Source organism: Cyprinus carpio, chromosome B7 (genome assembly GCF_018340385.1).
Source record: "Cyprinus carpio isolate SPL01 chromosome B7, ASM1834038v1, whole genome shotgun sequence".
Taxonomy (NCBI): Eukaryota; Metazoa; Chordata; class Actinopteri; order Cypriniformes; family Cyprinidae; genus Cyprinus; species Cyprinus carpio.
The window spans coordinates 5,919,554-5,945,116 of record NC_056603.1 but is presented as its reverse complement, the minus strand read 5'-3'; the positions used below and the strand labels follow the sequence as shown (position 1 = coordinate 5,945,116).

General features: G+C 35.9%; 1 protein-coding gene across 1 annotated transcript; it reads right to left on the bottom strand.

Moving 5' to 3' along the window:
* Positions 1-65: 65 nt before the first annotated feature.
* LOC109047450 (phosphofurin acidic cluster sorting protein 1-like) lies at positions 66-25,563 on the bottom strand. The gene is made up of 4 exons (XM_042726720.1): positions 25,149-25,563; positions 1,512-1,599; positions 233-322; positions 66-158 (listed from the first exon to the last, which is right to left on the bottom strand). The coding sequence occupies exons 1-4, from the start codon at positions 25,295-25,297 to the stop codon at positions 66-68; spliced, it is 420 nt and encodes a 139-aa protein (XP_042582654.1). The 5' UTR covers positions 25,298-25,563.

Sequence of the window (25,563 nt, the reverse complement as noted above, 5' to 3'; positions counted from 1 at the left end):
AAGGAATCCCAAACATTAACCACCCCCAACCTTCATCAATCCTAACGACACCGACCTCCAGCCCATTATAGCCCAGTACTTTCACCTCCTCCTACCCCTTCACCACTATCCAGCATGATCTGCAGCTTGTTGGCGTCTCGTTTCAGGAAGTGTGGGTACTGTGAGGACACAGAGAGGTTTCTGACACTGGTTTGAGGCGATACAGACGTGAGGACACTGTGCTGACTCTCACCTGTAAGGAGAACGTGAGCTGCAGGTCTGTTTCTGTTTGGCCGCTCGATGGCAGCAGGATCTCGTTGGATCGGAGGATTCGCTTCGAGCCCTGAGTGAACAAACATCAGACAGAAAACACAGTAAGAGGTCAGAAAGAAGTCTCTTCTGCTTATCAAGGCTGCATTTATTTGATCAAAAATACAGTAAAAAATGTTAAATATTATTACAACTTTATGTATCTTTGTATCTTTTAAAATGTAATTTATTCCTGTGATATCAAAACTGTATTTTCAGCATCATTACTCCAGTCTTCAGTGTCACATGATCCTTCAGAAATCATTCTAATATGCTGATTTGTTGCTTAAGATTATTATTTAAAAATACATAACAAAAAAATTATTTAAAACCGAAATCTTCTGTAACACCACAAATGTCTTTACGGTCACCTTTGATTAATTAAATGCATATTTGCTGAGTAATAATACTGATTTCTTTTCAAATAGCCAAATAAATAACAAAAATATACATATAATAAAAAAAAAAAACGGAATAACAATATATATGTAACAATATAAATGTCTTTACTGTCAGGAAGAAATATGTAAAATAAAAAAAATTAATAAATAAAAATATTTAAAAAATGAACTGAGTTAAATGCTAAATACTAAACTAAATAAAAAATACATCAAATTATATTTGTAATATTTTTGTATATAAATAAATACAATTACAAATAAAAAATTTAATAAATGTAATTAATTTTAAAAAATCATTTGAAACCGAAACCTTTTGTAACATTATAAATAAATAAATTAATTAATTAAATAAATTACAAATAAAATATTTTACACAAATAACAATTATTTTGAAATAGAAATCTTATGAAACATTACAAATGTTTATATATATATATATATATATATATATTATATATATATATATTATATATATATATATATATAATATATATATATATATATATATATATATACTATAAAATAAATAAAAAAGTTAATTTCTTTGGAAAATAAATAAAAATTAAATGTAATATTTAAAAATTCACACAAACACAAAGACACACTTGTTGGTCATTTTGACAGAAACTGAATTTGCAGCGTGTGATATTTTGGGGCGGGACCTGAGTTTAATCATCAGGATTTGATTGGATCATAAAAAGTGTGCTGTGATATTATTTTGCAGTTGTTTCAGATGAGTGCACTGATGAATGACGATTTAAGTGAACGGAGTTGATCTGTGTTTGCTGTTAAATGAGAAGAACGAGTGAAAGAATCAATCACCTGCAGTTTGACAGCGATGACCACAGACGTCAGATCTTTATCCAGCTCCTTCAGCATCACCAGCTTCTTCAGAGTCAGATTGAAGAGCCTGCCAACACAATCCAAGCCAATACATCATAACTCAATATCATAACTGGGAACAGCTTTCAATCAATCCGTTCTAATGGGACTGATGTAGTTTTGTGGCGTGTCGGTTTGGTCTGGTTTCTGAGGGTCAGGGAAGGTTAGCCAGTGAATTATTTACAGTCCATCCTGAAATAGAGGCTCTTCCGACAAGAGCTTCTGCCATACAGATCAATGACAAGCTATTGACCAGACCACACACACACACACACACACACACACACACACAGAGACACAACACGGAGCACAGACAGCACAAGACACACAGCAGCCAAATACTCAAACTTCAGTGCTTCACAGATTGGAGCGTTCACCAGGACCACTCCCTCTGCTTGGTCTTTAAAGATGGCTGACATTCATTTAGAGATCAAATTGTGCATGCTTATGGAAAATAACAACTTAAATCTAATTATTAATTTTCAAACTGTTTGTAATAAATCAACATCTCAGGAAATCATTTCATACGTGTTCACTGTAGAGGACACCGGGACTAAAAGCATGTTTATCATACTGTACATTTTGGGTGACAGATTAATTGAATAGGAAAATAAATAAACATAAATATAAAAATATATTAGTGCTGTCACACGATTAATCGCATCCAAAATAAACGTTTTTGTTAACATCATATATGAGTGTACTGTGTTTATTTATTATGTATATATAAATACACACACATACAGTATATATGTTGAAAATATTTACATGTATATACATTTGTATATTTATATTATTATATTCTATATAAATATACTTAATATATAAACATAACATTTTTCTGAAACATATACATGCATGTGTGTGTACTTATATAAACATAATAAATAAACACAGAACACATAGACATATATTAAATTAACAAAAACTTTTATTTTGGATGCGATTAATTGCGATTAATCATTTGACAACACTAACATATACATATTCGGGTTTGATTCTTATATATATATATTCTTATGAAATGTTAGATATTATGATGATCTGGCCAATTATTACTCCCATTAGTACACTTATTTTTTTTTTAAACATGCTGTCCCAACATGAAAATAGTGTATAGATACATTGTGTTTGAAAATTTTTTTACACACATATTGCATAAAGCAAAATGGTATATCAAATAATTTTGTTATATATTTTCTAACATAGTTGAGAATCATCCTTAAAGTTTGGTTTAAAAATATCCTGAAACCTAAAAATTTATAGTTTTTTTCCTTTTCATGTCTATTCATTTAAATTTTTTTTTTTTTTTTTTTTTTTTTGAAAAACTGAGTACTGGTGTCCTCTACAGAAGACATAACATAACATTAATAAAATATCATTTTTCAAAAAAATTTATAATTTTTCTTATGCTCTAAACAATGTAGTGATATGAGAAACACTAAACTGGCAAAGCTTTTCTTTCTTCTGGTTCTCTGGAGAATATTCATCTACAGTAAACCTGCTAACTGTTAAATAAAGACTCTCAGACGGACGTGTGTTTCTGCACAACATGAACAAACTCAGACTGAACACTCCCGCTACTTTCTTTGATTAATAATCCATGATCCTGACCGCTCCAGTGTGTGTGTGTGTGTGTGTGCATCTACAGGACGTCACAGTTTATCTCCCATAAATCAGGTTATTACAGTCATAAAGCTGGAGATAAAAGCTGCGCGGGTTCATAAAGTCTCGATGGACGGCTGCTGAGAGCAGAGCTGATGTTTATAAAGATCAGATCAGTTTTACATTTAAAATCAAAACAAGTTGTGGGTCAGTTTACTAGTGGAGTCCAACCCCAGAAATTCCTCTCCGTCCCCCTCCTCACTTCCTGTCTCAAATACTGTCCTATCTCAAAACAGGCAAAAATGCCCCAAAAATACTAATAAAATAAATAAATAAATAAATAGAGAGAATCACTTGAGAATCATCCTTAAATTTTGGTTTAAAAATATCCTGAAACCTACAAATTTTTACAGTGATTACAGCATACATATAAGCCCTTCTTAAACAGTGTGAAACTCTAAGAGATGAACATAACTCAGTATAATTCTTTAAGGCATGTGCCAAAAACATACTCCTGTAGAAATATCACAGATCACATGCTAACCGTCAATAGATGAGTCCTAATGAAGCCTCTTAATGTATCCTGCTCACACACTACTGTACACACATCTGACCTCGACAAGGACGACACACACACACACACACACACAACACACACACACACACACACACACACACACACCCCAGCGCCTTCAGCACAAACACTGCTGCTGGAAGGTGATTGGCTCTTTGTCGTCACATATCTGTGTTTTCACTGTAGATAAATCAATAAAATATTACAAAACAAAATATATGTATAAATAAATTACAATATAAAGTATTTAAAAAACAAATCTGATATATTACATTTTAAATAAGCACAAGGGAAAAAAATCACTTTTAAATATTGTGGGGTTTTTTTTTTTGAAAATGAAATGTAAATAATCTGATAAAAAAAATGTGTGGGCATGTTTAAATATAAAAATGAAAAAAAATGTAAACACATAAAATATAATACATCTTAAAAATACACACATATTTTAAATAAACAATTAATGTATTGATTTTATATTTTATATAATATACATAATTTTTAGCCAAAAATAAATATTTAACAAATTTTTATATATTTTTAAAATGTTATGTCAACAAAATGTTTACTATATATATATATATATATATATAATATATATATATATATATATATATATATATATATATATTATATATATATAACATTTCAATTTTAGATATTAATATATATTGATACATGTCTGACACAAATTAGTAATGAATGTGTGTTTTATGCATGTGTGTGTGTGTATTGTATCCGTTTTATATTTCATATACATAATTTTTACCAAAACTTTTTTTAAAACCTGATATATTTTTAAACGTTATACATACAGACAAGTGTTTATAAATATAAAAGTGTAACCATTTAATTTTCATATATACATACAAATTGACAAATATCTGATATACATTTTATATTTATATCATATACACATTATACCCATAAAAAATATAAAAAAATTCAAAAAAAATATATTTTTTACTTTACAAATTAAACTAAACACATATGATATACTTTAGTGTTTGCTAAGAGTAATAATGATGTGCTTGTGTAATGGACATGTCCTGAAATCAGTCTAATTACGCAGGCGACTAATCAACTCCACATTCACACAACCTCCTGACCGCTTCATCCAGCAAACACACACACAGAGCCCATTAATCGCTGCCAGGGTGTGATTTCCTACTAAAGTCCCATTAAAGCGCATCACAGTAACAGACGGCGTGTTTCTCTGCTCTGATCCAGACACAAGTAAACACTCACAGCAAACAAACTGGATAAAGCCCAATCCATTAATCCTGGAGCGCTGATCCAGACAGCCCTGCGGTTTGGTGTTTATGCGGATGTTCATCAAACGGCTCCCTGGGAAATTCACGCCACACACCCGATCTCCGTGAGGTCCCGGGGAGCCTCTCGCGAGTCCAAATAACGGCAGGGTTTGGGAGTAACTGACCAGAACTAGCAACTCTAGAAGCGTTTCCCAGCAGCGTCACACAAGTTCAGCTGTTTACAGCAAAAAAAAACACTGCACATGCAACTGTACTACAAAACGATGCAATATTAAATAATCATTTCATAATATTTATTTAAAAAACCTGTATACAATATGAAATGCTTCTGTGCATCCATTTCATAATTGTGATTGTTCCAGGCAAATATAATTATAATGCTATAATCATCATTATTATATAATTTGTTATATAAAATTTTAATAATCAACACAATTTTATAAAATATAATTATTTAAATGATTTTGCGCATCAATTTGAACTTTATAAATTTTGATGCATATTTAAAAATAAATAAATAAAAACGATTATCATTACATTATTATATAAAATATAATTAGTTATATTAAATTAGCCTATATTTTGCATTAAATATTAAACAAATAATAATCGAAACGATTTTATAAAATATAATCATTTAAATGCTGCTGTGCATTATTTTCAACTATATAAATGGATGCTTTTATTGTTTATGTGCCGTAAATAATACTTAAACACTAATAATAATAATAATAATAATAATAATAATAATAATGTGCATAATTTTTAACAATATATTAAATGCTGCTATAAATAATAACAATATAAATGATTATCTATTGTGTTTTATTGTTGTACTAGCTTTATGTCAGATACATAATAATAATAATAAACATCAAAAAATGACTTATGAAATATAATAAGTGAAATAAGACTTGTCTCTTGAAAAGCAGTGGTTGTCCTCAGCGCTGAGGTTGTTATGAAGTTGGGAAATGACTGGAGGCAGGACATGGAGCTGTCAGTGCCTCTGCACTTCCCTTTCATCCTCTTTCACTTCCTGTTCTGTGTTCTCCTCATGTTACCCATCAGTCACGTTCATCTGCTGAGAGAATGAGCGCCTGTCCATTCACATCTCAACACAACACTCTTGTGGACCAATATGTTTTTTTGGGGGGATTGTGAAAGCCTTAACATACACATATATATATATATATTTATATATATATTATATATATATATAAGGCAGCATATATATATATATTTATTCACTGTTCAAAGAACCAATCAGCTCGCTCGAACAGACTGCAGGCAGCCAATCGCGTGGCTTCCCTGAGATCTCAGACGAGTGCTCAGTTCATCATGAGTTGGAGACACAAATCATCTCCTGTTGTCTTCTAAACGAGAAGAGCTCATTAAAGACCTACAGGTGAAGCCTCATAAATCAAGCGCGAGCTGACTGCATTGTTATGTGTGTGTGTGTGTGTGTGTGTGTGCGTGTGTGCGTGTGTGCATGCAGATATAATATACAGTAAACACAACTGACTGAGCAGCGAGAAGCTTTATCCTCATCAGCCTCACAGATGAGAAAGTGTGTGTGTGTGATCAGTATGCAGGTCACGTACTCGCACAGACACAGAGAAACTGCAGGACCAGAACACACTGCCGATGCTAAACACACACACACACACACACACACACACACACACACACACACACACACACACACAAACAGGGACTTTCCATTGATTTCTGTTTTTATGCTGAGCTAATGACAGTTTCTATCCTCTAATCCCACCCTACCTCAAACCTCAGACAAACCTTTATTGTATTCATATCAGCTTTCAAGTTGTCTAAGACTATTGGCTGATCTCCACCACACACACACACACACACACACAGCGCTGATTAGAAATGAGAGCAGATGTGATTAGCATGGACTCATTCAGCTGCTCCAGACAGAGTCCTGAAGAGTCAAAACAAAGCTAACATTCAGGCAAAAATGCATCGATGCACCACAGTCTGACAACAAAATACTCATTGCATCATTCCAGAATTTAATAAATCAAATAATTACTGTGTAACAGAGATCATCTCAGATTATACACAGCATGCTGAGCGCGAGAGACTTCTATTGCATGACATAGATTTGTCATATGATCTGTGTGAACAATTCATATATATATATATAGAAAATGACGATTGATTCAACATGACCCAAAGGAATCACACTAAATAATTTTCTTTCTTTTGGTTCAAAAGTTAGCATAATGTGGCCTGTTGGTGGCGCTAGAGAGTTTGAGTTGGAGACTCCAGATTTGCAGTGGTTAATGTTCAGACTGTCCTCTATCTGTGTGCCAAATTTCATAACTCTATCGCAAGCACTTCTATGGGCGGCCAGGAGGAAGAGGAACAAACAGCACAGAAAACTTCACTAATTACACCAATATAAAGTTACATATACAAACACCAAAAAACAAGGACAATATTTATGCATACACTTTCTTTTTACTGTGGTACAAAAAAAAGGAACACATTCTGTTATTGTTGCAGTGTTTTTTTCACTTTTTTTTTTTTTTTTTATATTCATATAATAAAAGTCATCAGGGTTTGGTGTTGTTTGGAGCCAGACGCTCTTCAAAATATATTTTGTGCTCCGCAAAAAGAAAGTCATCCAGGTTTGAAATGACATTAAAATAAGTAAACGATGACAGGATTTTCATTTTTGGGAGATCTGTTCAAGATATTGATTCAGGATCAGTACTAAGGTACTGGTGTCACCGCTAAGAGAACATTTTGTTACCGAGCCAAACCCAATGTGTGTGTGTGTGTGTGTGTGTGTGTGTGTGTGTGTGTGTGTGTGTGTGTGTGTGAGATCCAATTTATTTTTTTAATACAGAGCGAATTGATCCAGCTCTCTCTCATTAGCACTTTAGCTCTGAGCTGGTGCCTCAAACACACACACACACACAGAGAGAAAGAGAGATGTGTTAAACTGCAGTAAATCACTGATCGCCATCACACCAGGACGAGGAGACTCATGATGTCGAAGTGATTTTCACGTCTCTGAGATCACTCACGCTGCTCAGCCTGCACCTGAAAACACTTGAGCTATGAGTTTCCCGTCAGTCGTTGCTCAGGTAGAAAGTCTTTCGACATTTAATGCACATTCCTGTGTTACTGAGCATGATTCATCACAGCAAGTTATTCTGAAGAACAGTTCTCAGGCCTGGAGACGTCAGGTAGGTCGGACAGAAAAAATGTTTTTTGTTGTTTTTTTTTTAAAGATATTAAAACATCTAGAATATATTTCTAAAACATACTTGCTCTTTACTATTATTTTTTATGTTTCATAAATATATTTATATTGGTCCAGAAATGTATGTATCTACAGTATTTCACAGAAATATATATTCTTCTAATATTTACATCAATAAATCAGCACATTTGAATGATTTCTGAAGAATCATGTGATACTGAAGACTGCAGTAATGATGCAAAAAAATTCAGCTTTACATCACAGGAATAAATTACATTTTAAAGTATATTAAAATATAAAACCATCCTTTTAAATTGCAATAATATTTTACAATTTTACTGTATTTTCTATATTTTTGATCAAATAAATTGATGAGCAGAAGAAACCTCTTTAAAAACATTCAAAATCTTACTGATCCCAAACTTATATATTTACATATATAAACTTTGAAAAGTAATATTTAAAATACAAAAAACAGCATTCATATTATACAGGCCTTCAATCACACGTCCATAAATAAAGTCAACAGCAATATTTCAACATCTGCAGATTTCACCAAGCAGTGAACAGGATGTGATGTCACGGAAGATTAAGTATCTAATGGATCTGTCACTCATTTTGCCACTTCCTCTTCCTGTCGAATACGTGCCGCCTCTCTGTGTCACATCATGTAGGAGAATTTCCTACAGCATCTGATCTTCTGCACAAACATCAACATCTAATTCACACTAAACAACAGTCAGAGTTTACATTATAGCTGATGAGAGTGCACTGTGAAGTCATCATCTAACGCTCAGGACAGGTCTGAGATCAGCAGTCAGCGCTTCAAGCGTGTCTAAACTGAGACTGACGTGTCTGCGATGGGTTTGGGTGAAGGTGACAGAAGAGCTCGGCTGATTGGACCAGAATCACTCTATAGTGTGTGTGTGTGTGTGTGTGTGTGTGTGTGTGTGAGCCCCACGGGAGCAATCAACTGATCCTGCAATTTAGTCGTCATGCTGTGAAGACAATAGGCCTTCAGTTGACCCCTGTGGAGAACCATGTGTGTGTGTGCGTGTGTGTATGTGTGTGTGTGTGAGAGAGAGAGATTGACTTGGTTTGTTTACGTTCTTTGCGAATGAAAATCAATATGCTGTTGATGCAGATCATTTCTTAGAGCTTTAAATTATTTCTGTGTCTGTGTGTAAAAGTGTTTCAGTGGTTAAAGCAAGCAAACCTGGGCATGAAACTCATCTCTCTTCATTTGAGGTGTGCTATTACTTTATTATGATTTCCAAACCAGGACCTAGGGACCAGAGCAAAGACTTGAGGGTGTTTTTTCACCACCCAAAACACGCGAGCAAATAAGAATGTGAGACATTGACAAAAAATGGTATCTCAGTATTTTGGAGGAATTTTTTTCAGTATCGATAATTTAACAAGATAATGCTGAGTGTGTTTTTATGTTGGTATTTAGGCTGATTCAGGCCTGTCATGGGTAAATAAACATGATGTTAAAACTGCCAGTAGGTGGCAGCAAGTCTCTGTCTCAATGAGCCATTCTTTGAATCGTTCATTGAAATGATTCATTCAGAACAGCTGATTCATTCAGTAATTTATGAATGCATCATTGAATCATTAACTCATTTGTTCCAAAACAGATTAATTCAGGAACAAAACACTGTGATGCACAAATGTTCTGCTCTGGCTTTGATTGGGACCATTTTCGTTGGCAAAACAGAAAAAAAAAGACAATATTGAGTCTAAAATGTAACTCACGTGCTGATATTCGGGAAAACTGTACTCTTGCTTGTGTGATAGTATCATTTACAAAAACACACAGGGATACATTTTGCTTTCATAATTTATTGTAATAGCCTTCATCATGCAGTGAATGCTTTTGGAATCTGAAGATTGCAAAGGGAGTGACGTACTTGATAATGTCAGCTTGCATATCTTTAAAACAACAGTTATGATATTGTCGCAGTCGATAAATAATCGCACACCCTTACTACCCAGAAACCACCCAAAGGAAGATGGCAGGAATTGAACAATTCACTTTTAATAAACAAACTAAACAAAAACCAAAAGTCAACAATAGTCTTATTTTCTAATCCTCCTAAAGTCCTGAGTCTCTCCTCATTGTGTTCTCCAGACACAATCTCTCATTCTTCATCTCGCGGTGAGTCTGTCTCACCTAATCAAACCACTGGCCACAATCCAGATCTTGCACAACTCTTTCTCTCTCTCACACACACACACACACACACACACACACACACACACACACACACACACACACACACAAACACACACACACACACACACACACACACACACACACACACACACACACAGGACACTTTTCTTGAAGGGCTGGAACTCATACCAAACTCCTCCAACTCTTTCTCCAGACATGATGTGCGTGTTTGTTTGTTTATGTGTGTGTGTGCGTGTATGTGTGTGTGTGTGTGTGTGTGTGAGTGAAAAATCACTAACAAGATCTCAACTCATTTTTTAAAAATATAACATATAGTTAGAAAATGGAACAATTGCCATTTGTTTCTCCTGAAACTAAATGTAGCAGTACTCTCAAAAGTCTTTTCTCAAGAGCTTCAGATACTCAAACACCAAAGTCTGCAATCAAAACATCTCAATATGAACCCAACACTTCTCGTCAAATCATCTGAGCTGCTCCACATGGGGCTCGATACTCTTATTGGATATCAATTACTGACAGATTTGGGTCTATTTCTATATATACTTCTAAGAAACCGTAGGAGAAACGTCTCTGAACGACACTCCCCCGTGTCTCTGTTCACTCGGTTTCACAACCGCATACCTCACTCAGCCACAGAAACACACACACACACACACACACACACACACACACACATCGCACACACACACACACACACACACACACACACACACACAGACACACAAGTATGCATGCAGCTACATACCACAGCTTAAGCACCAGCGCTCAGGTTTCTACACAGTGTCCTGTTGTTGTAATAAATGTGCTGCTCTACATTCACTTCAAACACTACTGTTCAAAATTTGGGGTTAAGTACGATTTTTAGAATATTACAAAGTAAAAGCATTTAGAATATTATAAATTTCCTAATATTAATGTTCTATTCATTAAAGACATTCAATCAACTGTTTTCAACGTTGATAATAATCAGAAATGCTTCTTAAGCAGCAAATCAGTATATAAGAATGATTTCTGAAGGATCATGTGAGACTGAAGACTGGAGTAATGATGCTGAAAATTCAGCCGCGCATCACAGAAATAAAACACATATTAAAAAATATAATAACATTTCATAGTAATTTTAAATTGTATTAATATTTCACACTGTTTTGACTATCAGATAAATGCAGCTTTGGTGAACTTAAAGGAAAACAAATGATGCTGAAGTCTTGTTTTCCCAGAACTCTGAACGGTAAACATGGAAATGACAACATTTCAATTTGTGCAGTTTTAAAATAGAAAGATATCGGCTTAACAACACCTTGTCTAGAAACTTAAAGGGTTAGTTCACCCAAAAATAGAAATTAGACTGTGTTTCACTCACCCCCGAATCATCCTAGGTGTATATGACTTTCTTCTTTCAGACGAATCCAGTCGGAGTTATATTAAAAATTGTCTTTGATCTTTCAAGCTGTTTAATGCCACTCAGCGGGTGTTGCATGCTTCAGTCCAAAAGAAGTTAAATCAAAAGCGCCCATCCTTAATAAAAAAAGTCTCTCACACAGCTCCGGGGGGTGAACAAAAGCCTCCTGTAGTGAATCGATGCAGTTTTGTAAGAAAAATATCCATATTCAAAACATAATAATCACATTAATGTAGCTTGCGCTCACTGTTGTAAACGAAGCAGTTATGGGTGGATGACGTATGAGGTCAGCTTTGAGCATCCGCTGCTCAGAAGTGACGCAGGTGGGAACGCAGCAGAGAGATCAAAACAAAGGTCACTAATTAGTAGTACAAAATGAGAATTTGTAAAGAAGAATGTCAGAGGATTTCGATATAAGCCAAGAGGAGACTGGTTTTCTTTTGCTAAAGTAAGGAAACTTTGCATCTTTTGATCCTGTAAACAAACGTTGGTTTTCACGAGACTTCTGTGTACAGCTGTTGGTGCAAGCTACATTAAAGGGATTATTACGTTTTGAATATGGATATTTTTCTTACAAAAACGCATTGAGTCGCTACAGGAGGCCTTTGTCCACCCCCCGGAGCTGCGTGAGACACTTTTTATTAAAGATGGTGCTTTTTATTTAACTTCTTTTGGACTGAAGCAATGCAACACCTGCTGAATGCAGTGTTAGAGCTTGAAGACCTAGGATGCCTAAAACGCGTGAGTAAAACGCAGCCTAATTTTCATTTTTGGGTGAACTACCCATTTAAACAGACACAGTTTGAAAGTTCACTGAAGTTAAATGAAGACCCTGCTAGTTTTGTTTTTCAGGTGCTTTTGGGTGTTTAGGACATCACTAAGAGGTTTCTAGGATTTTCTTTGAGGTTGATAGGATATGAACGGACAAACAGACATAATATAATAACAGCCAGCATAACACATTCACATAATCAGTTACAAAGCACTGGGTTTGTCCACAGGTAAAGAAGCGTGTTACTCGGTGAAATCTGAAGCGTGGTCAGTGTGAACAGGTTGACAGATGATAAGAGATCCCAGGCGGTCTCCATGACGACACCTGCTCCTGTTCTTGCCAAACCTGCCAAACCCTTAATTCATGTGCAGATGCCAAGATGAGACGCACCTCACTCTCTCTCTCTCTCTCTCTCACACACACATACACACACACACGCACACACAATAACAGGCTATAATGAAAGAGGAAAGTAGCTGGTCAAACACACAGGAGCTCAGCTGACGTTTGGCTCATCAGGTTCTTAAAGGACGCTGTACAACAGAGCCGCAGCCTTCAGCGTCCTGACAGACTCTCGCTCCTCCGTGATAACCCCGTCCCGTCTCAGCAGCGCTCGCGGCGAGGACGAGTCTGTTCCTTCACGTCCTCCACGGTGATCCGCTCACGAGTCCAGCTCATATCCCCAGACACACTAACAACCCCCCGGCGATGTGCAGATCTTACACACACACAAACACACACACACACACACACACACACACACACACACACACACACACACACACACACACACACACACACACACACACACGAACACACACACACACAAACACACACACACACACATACACACACACACACACACACACACACACACACACACACACACACACACACACACACACACACACACACACCATTCCTGCTCACTTGAACAGACACACACACACACACTTCAAAAGGGGTTATTCGTGTCTTTGGCCCTGTTAGCCGCTCCTGCATCGTCCTGACAATGAACTTCACTTAATTAGGTTCGTGAGGTTAAAGTAAAGTTTAAGGGTACAGTTTCCTTAGTTTTATTCAGTCCATTCTGTTTGTTCGTTTGGAGCATGGCTAAATAAGAAATGTGCAAAGGTTAAAGCTTGCTTAGTTTTATTTAGCAGGTTCTGTCTGTTAGATTTGACCAAGACTAGAACATCAATAAAAAACTTGAGCGGAAATTAGAAATCTTGCCTTAGCAACTAACTGTAATAAGCTGAAGTATTGAAACTGTTAAAAATAAAACTGAAATAAAAATAAATATAAGCAAAATATAAATATTCAATAATAATAATAGATATAAAAAACGCATGTCCTAAAATTAAAGTATGAGAAAATTATAACCAATTTTATTAATTGTGATACATTTAAAAATTAAGCATATAGACACCATAAAACACTAATTTGTGCAAATTGTTAAAAAAACATCATATTTACATAAACTGAACCGAACAAATGCAAATTTGACAAACTATTTACAGAAAATGTTTCCTACTGTCACTAGTTTAATGTTATTAAGCTAATTACTGTAATTATATATAATTTAATTTGTAAAGCACAACTTCAAATATACTTCATGACAGTATTTTTGTAATTTATCTATTTTGGTATTGTCTAGACAGGAATGAGATTTACAGCAAATAACACTAATGGGTAAAAGAGCTTGATTGTGAAAAATGATAAGATAATCCAAAATCAAAATATTTATAATGGGAAACCTTTAATTGAAGATCATTTCATTGTTAGATTAACCCTTTACTGTTATTAAACGCTTCATGTTTGTAAGTTTGGAAACAGAGCTGAAGACCTGACTCCTGTGACTCCGTGCCCTTTCTGAGGGCTGTGTTCAGGACAGATAAGAGACCAAACGCCCGTCATGGAGCTCCCACACACAGCTGGACGTCCCGCACTCTCAAAACAATCTGTGACATCCATCAAAGACTCGCTTAGCTTTCATTTCTGAGCTCGACCTTAAAAACAAACTCAGAGACTGTTTACAATCCACACACTGCAGCGGAGGACAGACAGTCTACAAAGGGTCTGTTGTTCAATCACATGAGTTTGATCTTAACTATACTGTATAAATAATACTAAAATAAAATAACGCTGTTGTAATTATTCTGATTTTCCAGTAAAAAAATAAAAATAAAAAAATTTATCAAAAACAAAAATAAAAGTATTATATTCAGTAAAATAAAGCTTGATTTCTTCCATGATCTTTGGACATACTACATGTAAATGGTCCTTGTGGCTTAAATCATCAGCAGGTGTTTAATAGAGGTTTGTGAATTTGGACGCAGCCATCATTTTGTCCATAACCCAGTTAAACACTGATCACTTTAACAAGATGAATAAACTGACACCAGCTGTGACAGTAACTTGTAGATCTGTGCTGCTTCATATGTGAAATGTTACAAAGCGTCAGTCCGATTTGATGAACTGGTTCATCTGGTTCACCAAAAAGAATCAGTTCAAAAGAATGATTCGTTCACTAAGCGTGCATCACTGTTGCCTGAAGCTCTGGATTACATGTAATGATGTTCAGACCTATCATTTCACTTCATAAGAGCTCCATATATCATCAGGAGCCACAGGTATTCATTTTGTGTTGCCTGTATGTGCTTTTTTGACTCTCAAAGCACCAGTACCAATTGACTTGCATTTTTTTTAATCACCAAGAATCAAACATTTTACAATTCAGAAGCATTTGAACCTGAGAGGAAAGTGAATGAGAATGTCATCCATCCCGTCCTTGAGCGCGTCACATCATCAGTCATGTGCCGGAGCTGTTGGACTGTGTTAGTGGGTCAGTGTGTCTCTGGCCTGATCTCACTCCAGCATGTGTGTGATTCATTACCAGAACACACTTAACAATCACAGGAATCACGTCACAGCCTCATCACGCTGCTGGTGATTCAGTGCAGCAACACCTTTCATTTTCAACCTCAGATATTTAGATTGCAGAACATGCACGCAACTGTTATTAGAACAGTTACAAACACGCATACAGAAAGTGCATGGTGCAGTTCAGCTGTTCACGTGTCAGCATTAAGCCGCTATAATAAGCTCGGGAAATCCGACACGTCAGTAGTTTTGCGGCTGAGTCGTGATGAACCGTGTCAGTATCTCACTGCGGCACGGCTGCACTTTCATGGATTGCGTTAATAAACATGCACGGCAGACAACTAAATAAAGCAGCTCGGTTTTGCTTCTGCTTCTGCATTCTCCCTATGAGAGTATAGGGTTTCATAACAGCAATACTGATGACATAAACATGCACCCGCACGACATGAGAGGAACAAAGGCCATGCATGGAAATGAAGCTGAAGTGCAGGTAAAATCAGCGATCAAAGACAGACACACAATGCATTGTGTGCTCAAACTTCCAACGCACCTGCCGTGTGTTCAATAGCTGCTCATCAACGAGAGGCATTCATGAAATATGATCTGAGCATATTTCAGTCTAAAACCATTCTTAGATTAACTGATGCATTGAATTGGACGTGAAAAAGAAATGTATTACAAGCACATCAGTAAAGGGTTATAGTAGTAGCTTTTGACTACATAAAAATTTGGTTTAACTTGAAATTATGACTGAAATATACTATGATTCTTAATTCAATTGAGGAATTAAAAAACTAAAACTATAAAAATGCCATGTTCTGTTATAAATTAATTCTGTTTTAAAGTATTAAATCTTTCAAGTTTTCCAAAATGGTTTAATTTTATGAAATTATGACAAAATTTCTAATATTTATAATTTCAGCTGTCAATTAGTTGACAATAGAAATGATTGTATCTACTATAAAGGTATTGTTATTTTTATTTAATTAAAAAAAGAGATTAAACTGTTAAAGTTTTCCAAAATAAACATTTGGTTTTACTTTTTGAAGTTATGACAGAAATACATGTTTTTATATGTTGTGCAGCACTTTATTTGACAAAAATGTCAAATATAAAAATATATCAACACAATGTTCATAGGAATAGTTATAATTATTTACATTAAAAAAAATTGATTAACTTTAAAGTTTTATGAATTCAATTAAATGAACATGCCTTTTGATGATTAAAATTTTATTCTACCATTAATATAGAATCTAATCGAGAAAACATAAAACAGAAAACAAAGAATTAGAAGAATTGAAAATAAAATTCCAAAACAGAATTGCATTAAAAAACAAAGTTCCAAAATGGAATTTAGGTAAAAAACAATATTCTAAAATGTCATTTGGGAAGAAATAAAACAGATTTTTTTAGTTATCCAGAGATTTTCTCTAAAAATACTCAAAATAAGCCAGTTTAGTGCATATTTGAAAAGTTTAGTGTTAATAACTTTGAATTCAAATAAAGCTTGATGCCATTTGAGAGACTTTTTGAAGTTACGTTCACATGTCGTCTAAATAACTTCAATTAAAAGATGACAACTCAAAGATTCTGCTCAAAGCTGCTCACATGGTCAGACTATGAATTACATGTTTTTATGGCAATATTCATTACAGTAAAAATTGATCTTTTTGCTTTGTAGTTGATGACAAAAAAAACGTTTTCACTATTGATTCGTTATTACATTCTCTTACGCAAACCCTGAAGAACTACAAAAGCACACCAGATAAGACTTGGTGAAAAAACGCAAGAATGGCAGCATCTTTGAAAGGCAGTAAAGGGTTATAGTAGTAGCTTTTGACTACCTTTAACTTTTATTTTTAGATAAAGTCACAACTAGTAGTTGAACTATGGGTTTTTCTATGTGGACACTAGGGTTGGGACCCGAGAACCTTTTCTTATTCAGCACCAGTTTTTTTTTTTTTTTAAAAGAACCGGAACCATGAGCAATTTCTGAGTTTCGGTTCCAAAAACGGTTCTGGTGCAACATGTGACCAAGCGCTGTGAGCATCCTTGCGCCGGTGTTCTGATGATTCAGCGTTTCCCGTAAAGGATGTCACAAACTCCATGAAAATGTCCCATATTGTCATTAATACACATACTGACTTCAACTTGGACCACTAAATAAACAGACTGCTATTGTTATGTAAGTATGAGGGTTAGATTATTTAGTGTACAGGTCATTTCATGAGTGATAGCATTTTAATGTTTAAAAAAGTGGAAAACACTCACACCATCTCCTGACTGCATTATTATTTGTAAAATAGGGACTTCATGGAGTGTGTATACATGGTTATAAGTATAACAGTTTATATTTCATTAATTTAGGGAAATGAACAAGTGTCTTAGCCCTCAAGGGACTATCTGGCCAACCAGCTTATTCCTGCTGATTGATGGACTTGCATTACTCAACATTACTTCCTACCTTCCAGCAACACTACATTCAATGCAGGGTTTTTCCTACATTGAAAATTTTTTTGTCCCGCCAATGCCTTATTTGATGTGTTATTGTGTTTTGTGAGTGAAGCAGGCTACAGACGGAGTGACGGAGAGAACGAGCACAGCGCCCCTCCCCCGCGCGCGCACTCTCAGTCTTCAGTTCTGTCTTTGCTTTCTCCCTCGAATCAAAATCAACTGATCTTAAAGGTCGGAAGACCGAATCCATGTTCCACGTGGTGCATTCGGAAAATATTTTTGCTGAATTACCGCTGGGGTGTGAATTGCAGTCAAAAAAAAAGTTGCCTTATCCTCTCTTACAACTTAAGCATTCCGCACATGCAGCTGACATAACTTTAAATAAACGTAAAATAATAATAATAATCTATCCAGTTATGAAGTGTTATGTGTGTGTGTGTGTGTGTGTTGACAAATCTTTCGCGATGTCCTAACACCCAGGATTCCCACACAACACGTCCGCTAAAGTCTGATTCAGCAATCGGTCTGCCCGTCAATCCCATAAACAATAAATAATGGTTAAAGCAATCGGTCTGCCCGTCAGTGTCTGAATCAGTGTATAACAAATCATTACTTCTTAGAAGAACATACACATCTGAAATGAGAAAGTAAGTGTGCTTACCCCATGTAGCAAGAGTGGTTAGTCAAATTTAGCCTTAATAATCCACAGTATTTATAGGCCTATGACATTTTGTATTAAATTACCTATAAAATTTTTAGTTTAAAGTTAGACGGGAGTGAGATAAACTAGATCAAAGCACAAAGCAAGCTGTTGCTAGCTAGCTGCTAATTGTATTAAATTTTATATGGTAAAAAATTACACTATTACACCTTTTAAAACTATGTTTTTAATGCTACTTTTTAATTGATATGATTATACTAAAATAATTATCAGGTCTATCAAAAAAGGATTTTATCTTTCAAAACTATGAAAGCCAGTCGTGGAAAAAAAATCACAGCTGTTTTTGCAAAGAGGGCAATAAAGGATGACAGTGAGAGTGACAGGTAATATCTGTGTCTGATAATTGCATAATTAGTAAATAGATAAATTGTGATACCTTTGACATTTCAAATATACTTTGGTATCGATGATGTTTACATGTAAAATAAGTTGTAATCGCTTTCTTTTACTATCTAGCCTGACAGTGATAGTGTTTTCATGAATAAATAGAATTAGAAAAAAAACACAAACTGTTTCTTTGTATTTATCATAAATTTAACATTTATTGTCAATATTGGGCTTGCGGATCATGTGGGTACTAGGGTACTCTTTGCTGTGTGTGGATGACCATACCTCTCATCCAACACCGATGATCCGATGGTAGCTGCTCGCATCTCAGCTTGTGAAGGTAAAATAGTAAAAAAAAAAAAAAAACATAATAATAGTTCATTTAAATGAATCGGAAATTTGACATTGCCAATCTTTAAATTAAGTTGACAGTAAGTAATAAACAGTATTGAGCATTGAGTAGTTGAGTATTGTGCATTTTTCCTTACTACTATTTTTTTTAATAGTTGTTTAATGGAACCGGAACCGTTAGGCGGAATTGGAACCGGAAAATTTCTAACGATTTCCAACCCTAGTGGACACTGATATCTAGAGAGCAGTGTGGCTGATATAAAGGCAATAATTAATGTTAGAAAAGGAGACTGCTGAGATGAAAGAGACTCATTTCATATGCATTGCATACACATCAAATTGGATATTTCTAAAACTTCCTAGTTTCCTAATTCTCCTCGCCTGGAGCGAGAGAGAGAAAGAAAGAGAGAGCGACAAAATGGGAAAGTCCATCTTAATCAGCTGTGTCAGAGCGGACGGCAGGGAAGGGCCAGTAACTCATGCACCCCAAACCCTGAGTCACGAGAAGCTCCCTCAGTCCTCAACGCATGCCAGAAATTAGAGGATGCCATCTCACAGCTCTGTTCATAATGCAACTGCCGAAATTTCCCCGATACTTCCAGTGAAGCAGAACTTGCAAAGGCAAGTCTTCTAACGTAATACATTATATTTAGCACTAGTTCACACATGTCTTACTGATGAAGCAATAAGCCTCAATGCTGTTATTAAGACTGAAACTATTCCAAATATTTTTTTGTTAATTGAAATAAAATAAAACATTTTATGCACACATTATTTATATACGTGTAATAAAAATTTTTTGATTAAAATTAGAAATGCCAAAATAAACAGATATTGAACAATAGAACAGAAATAAAACAAGTTTTAGAAGAAAAATTAAAATAAAAATATATTAAAGCTTCACAACAGTATTAAAGTAAAACCAACACTAATAAAAATGGGAAAAAACATCACAACAAAAAACTAAAACATAAATAATTGAATATGAAAACTGAACATATAAAAACAAAAGCTAATTCAAAATAATTAATACTATAATAGTATATAAAATCAAAACAATTATGGGATGTTGTATGGCATGATGAAAAGCAAAATAATAATAATAAATAAAAATAAAGAAATATTAAATCCTTGTAATGCACAGTCTGTTTAATAATATTATTAATCTATTCTTTCATTAAGTAATATATTAGTCTAAATATTGTTAACAAACTGAATGTTTAATAAAAAAAAAAAAAAAAAAAATGTTTTTAAAAATGGGCTTAATTTTATCCATAAAAAAATTCAAGCAGATCATGAAAAGCATTCAATACCAGATTGAGGTAAAGAATAAAAGTTGTTTGGAGTAATTTCCACAGATTAATTCTATCAAAACAACAACACACACATACAAAAAAAGCTATTTATTAGACTTGAAACCTCTGAATTCAGCCATAGCCTCCATTTCATAGTTTGGCCTTGTAGACATCGAGGTGAATTCAATTTCAGACTGATCTCAGATGAGACAGTTTTTCGAGGGGCGGCCTGCCGGCATTGATTGGGTGCCACGCAGTTCGTATCTTGCGGCAGCAGCAATTACCTTCCCACCCTCGACCCACCATCCCTCGCTCCCTAATTCACATCTCTCTGCGTCTCCCTCCATCCCCGTCTCTCTGTCTGTCCGCTGCCTGTGTTCGCTCTCTCTTTGTGCTCAGCAATCAAATCAGGTGAACAAAGCGTGACTCCAGAAATCGGTGGCAGCGCAAACAAAAGGATGTGACATCGCCAGCCCTCAGACTGCAGAGGGAAACAGATGAACAGGAAACAACCAGGCAGCGCCTGTGCCAAATACCACGGTAATACTGATAATACACCACAGCTCTAACCAATGCAAATGATTCCTAATTAAAGCAACAGTCAACTCCAAAAAATAAAGATTCTCAATGAAAGATAAGGATCTTAAAAAATGAAAAAAGTGGTGCATACGGCTTGTGCTCTATAGTATAGGTCAAATACAGTCAGAGGATAGGAGCAGTGTGAGGAACAAACTGACAGTAAAACACACAGGTTCCTGTGCAGAATTCAGAAATGACGTGTCACGTTCAGTTACTACACACGTGCGAATCAATGGCTTTTTGCTGTCAATGACGCCAATGTCTGTGGTTTTTCAAAGACTAAGCTATTAACCGTTTGGTTACATCCCATTATTGAAGGTTTTATGGGGAAGTGTGCGACAGAACTGTGAAGGCGGACTGTAAAGTGTTGTTGTGTTGTTTGTGTTGAATGAGGTGTCAGTCTGTTTTCCTGCTGGCCTTTGGCACCAATCAATGATTCAGCTGCCAAAAGACACTGAGGGGTTTTTGCAAGGAAAGATTTTAACTTAACAAATATCAGACAGATGACAGACCCACGGCAACAAAAGCGTCGACGCGCAGACTCTAATGACAGCACACATGCTACAGTCACTCATAGGGTCAGAAACGGAGAACTGTTCTTAAAGGAATAGTTATCTCCAAAAAGGAAAACTGTTATCATTCCAAACCCATAATCTTCGAGGATATTTTTAATGAAACCTGAGAGATTTCTGTCTTTCCTTTGAAAGTTCATTGAAGCCTTGTGAAGAGATACGATCACTTTATTTAACAATGATTGAAAATTATACATGGAGTGCATCATATATGTGAACCTAGTCAACAAAACCAGTCATAAGGGCCCATTTTTTTTAATTGAGCTTTCCATTGGTTTATGGTTTGTTAGGATAGGACAATATTTGGCCGAGATACAACGATTTGAAGATCTGGAATCTGAGGGTGCAAAAATGTAAACTTTAAAGCTGTCCTACTTAAGTCCTTAACAATGCATATTACTATTTAAAAACGAAGTTTTGATATATTTACGGTAGAAATTTTACAAAATATCTTCATGGAACACAATCTTTACTTAATATCCTAATGATTTTTGGCATAAAAGAAAAATCTATCATTTTGACCCATATGTATTGTTGGCTTTTGCTACAAATATACCTGAGCTACTGGTTTTGTGCTCCAGGGTCACATATGGTAAACAATTTTCATTTTTGAGTGAACTATCCCTTTAAAACCCAAGGGGGACAATTATAACAAGTATGATGACTGACAGCCAATAAGAATCCATCCGACTTTAAGGAGTTCCAGAATTAACAGCAGCAGATGACAAAACTGTAGAGTGCTTTTAATAAACACAATGTTATTGTGCATTGGTGTGGGCGCTAATATAGTTATCATCTTTGGTTTTAACTGGCTTTTTTTCATAACAGGTTCAATTTACAAAAGAAACTGGAGTAGAAAAGTTTGCATGATGCACCAATCGATTACTTTTGTGAGAAGGTTATTTTCTTTTAAATGAATCAGTAAAAGGATTTAAGGCCCATGCAAACCAGGAATCCAGGATAGTTATATTAGTGTTCCAACCAACAGACAATGTTCTGTTTATCTTAAATGAGCGATGCAGTTTTGTTGTCTGCTTCTTTAAATATGCAAGCTCTTTAAACTATGGATCCCAATAACGATATTGTTCCTCTGTTGTTATCATTATATTTATTGTGCGGATTTCCCTATTCTCATAGAATTAGAACAACTATTACAATTTCATAGTTAGATTTCATCAGTGTGAGGTGAATGGGCTTTTAACCTGTTGCATTATTGAATCAGTCAGAACTGCATCATCCAAAAGTTTCAGAAGCCCGAGTAAGATTTTAGACACCACTGGTGCCAGTAGTTTCCACCATCTACTAAGACTTATGACGCTTTTGGGAAAAGCAGCCCAGAGCGATTGTTGACTTACTCATTGAACTGTTAGTCATTAGTTTCATTACGTCCAATTTGAACCGGAAATCGTTACTGCGTTGTTAATGCTCGCCAGTTCCCATTCCTAATGTTGTTCCCATTATTCCTTCTTTTAACTCAGAGATGCACACATTTACACACTCACAAACCCTCAGAAATCAGACACGCGCCACACGGGTGCCCTGTGCCACCCACTGTGCCATCTTTAGCTCTAATTAAGTAGCCGGGGTGAGTTACAGGGCTATTGTCCACCCGAATAAGACATAAAACAAGATCACATTAATATTTAATAGCAGTCCCGAGCAAGATGATAGTAGAGGTAGAGAGCGCTATGCTCTTTCCCTAATGTATTACATTTTGAATACCGCCATCAGCTCCGGCCAAACATGAAACATCAACAAGCCGATCGATATTTCGGTGTATTTTTAGTTTCCAGCAGCGTGATGCCACGCAAAACACAAGCACATGCTGTGTAACCCAGATCTATCCCAATTGCTCTATCAATAAACATTTAATACAAATAAACCAATTAGCTTCGATGGGCAGCCATTTCACATGTCTGTGTTGTCTGTATCCGTAGCCAATATTAACTGCAAGCGAAAACAAGGGAGGGAGCAGGGAGTATTGGCTCTCAAGAAGAACGATTGTTTTGAACACTGACACATACATGTTCACCTGATCACAAATGCAGGGTAATGCAACGCTGGAGGCAGGCTGGAATACAAAGCCTGAAACCCTAGTTACCATGGCAGCATCCCAAACCAATTCCATACCATTCCCAATTTAGAACACAAAGCACTAGAATCTCCACACATTCTAAAGTGGCATATCAAGGACTACCAGACGACTGCAACATATTCCAACATATTCCAGACCACCAGGTTGGAATTCAAAGCATGCAGCTCCTCAGTTACCATGGCAGCATCCCAAGCCAATATATTCAAGACTGTTCCCGGTAATACAACATATGAATCCCAGCAGTTAGGCCTACTTTATCAGTTCTTATTTGTCAATATTGGGTCTACCAATAAATTCAATATTTGGGGGGTGATACTTCTATATCGGTATACTCCAATATATAATATACTCCAATGTTTTCCAGAACAGCAGATGGGAATACAGAACATGAAGCTCAACAGTTACCACAGCAGCATCCCAAACCAATTCCACACCGTACAATTCCATTCCATTTCCAATTTAGAATATGCATGAAACCCTGACACACTAAAACAGCATTACATCAATCTATTCCCAAAAATCCAGCATTTCAAACATTTATTTTAGACCATTCCCAGGATGGAACACATTGCATGAATAAGACATTAGGATTATTTCTAAATCATGGGAAAATATTTTCCCAATATTCACAACGATCTTATGCAGTTCTTAGTTTATCAATATTGGGTCTACCAAGAAATAGCATAATAATGAAAACAATACTACTAATAATAACAACAAGAATAATTATAATTTGTATTGCTGTTAATACTAATAAAACTAATTCACTGCAAAAAAAAATAAAAAATGTTTTTTTGTTAAAATATCTGCCAGTGGGGCAAGAAAAATACTCTTGTTTAGCCTTTGAATTAAGATGATTTTCTTACCGCATTGGCAGATATTTTTGCCTGTTTCATTCCTGACAAAATTCCAGACCACTGACAGCTGCAATACAATACATGAAGCCCTGCATGTCTGAACATTTCACTTGCAGCTCTTTGTTAAGAAGTAGTTGCTCAGATTCAGATTTGGTGTTCAGATTCAACCACCCAGCATTCGCTGCAAACTGTGACATATATGTGCTGAAATCTGTCCAGGCTAATTTTATTCCTTTGATTACATCTAAGCTGTTTACACTATCGTATTGCCTCCAGCTTTAACTCAGTGTGTTGTCCTTTATGTGGATAAATGTCAAGGAAACCTCGAGCATTACCCGGCGGTGCACCGCTGCTTCCCTCCCCGACGGACAGGCGCCTTACCTCGGCACGCAGCTCGGCGACGATCGGTCCACTTCCCAGGTGGCGTACAGGTTCATGTGCACCGGCCGATTGGAGGTGATCGCCACCGGTTTGGAGGGCTGCGGAGACGGTACGCCTCCAGTCCTCGGGAGCCCTCCTCGCTCCGACATGCTGGAGGAACCTTATGTTTGAAAACAATGAAGGAAAACCCGAATAAAGCGGCTGTTTGTCGGAGCGCCGACCCTCTACTGCAGCGCAATCATCAAGTCGCGGCGAACGTTTATGCGCTGCACTTCAACCCGCCGTTCACCGTCAAAGTCGCGGCGAATGTTTCTCAAGTTGCGCTAGTTGTCTATCGTTGCAGGAAGCGGAAATTTCTGTTTTTTTTTGCTTGCAGAGAAGCGCCACGGCCGAAGAGCAACGCCTCTTGTGAAAG

Coding starts and splice junctions, on each gene's coding strand:
- LOC109047450 (XM_042726720.1), bottom strand. CDS start 25,297: ATGTCGGAGCGAGGAGGGCTCCCGAGGACTGGAGGCGTACCGTCTCCG. Junction 323..1,511: donor TCATCGCTGTCAAACTGCAG/GTGATTGATTCT, acceptor TTGTTCACTCAG/GGCTCGAAGCGAATCCTCCG. Junction 159..232: donor AGCTCACGTTCTCCTTACAG/GTGAGAGTCAGC, acceptor GTGTCCTCACAG/TACCCACACTTCCTGAAACG.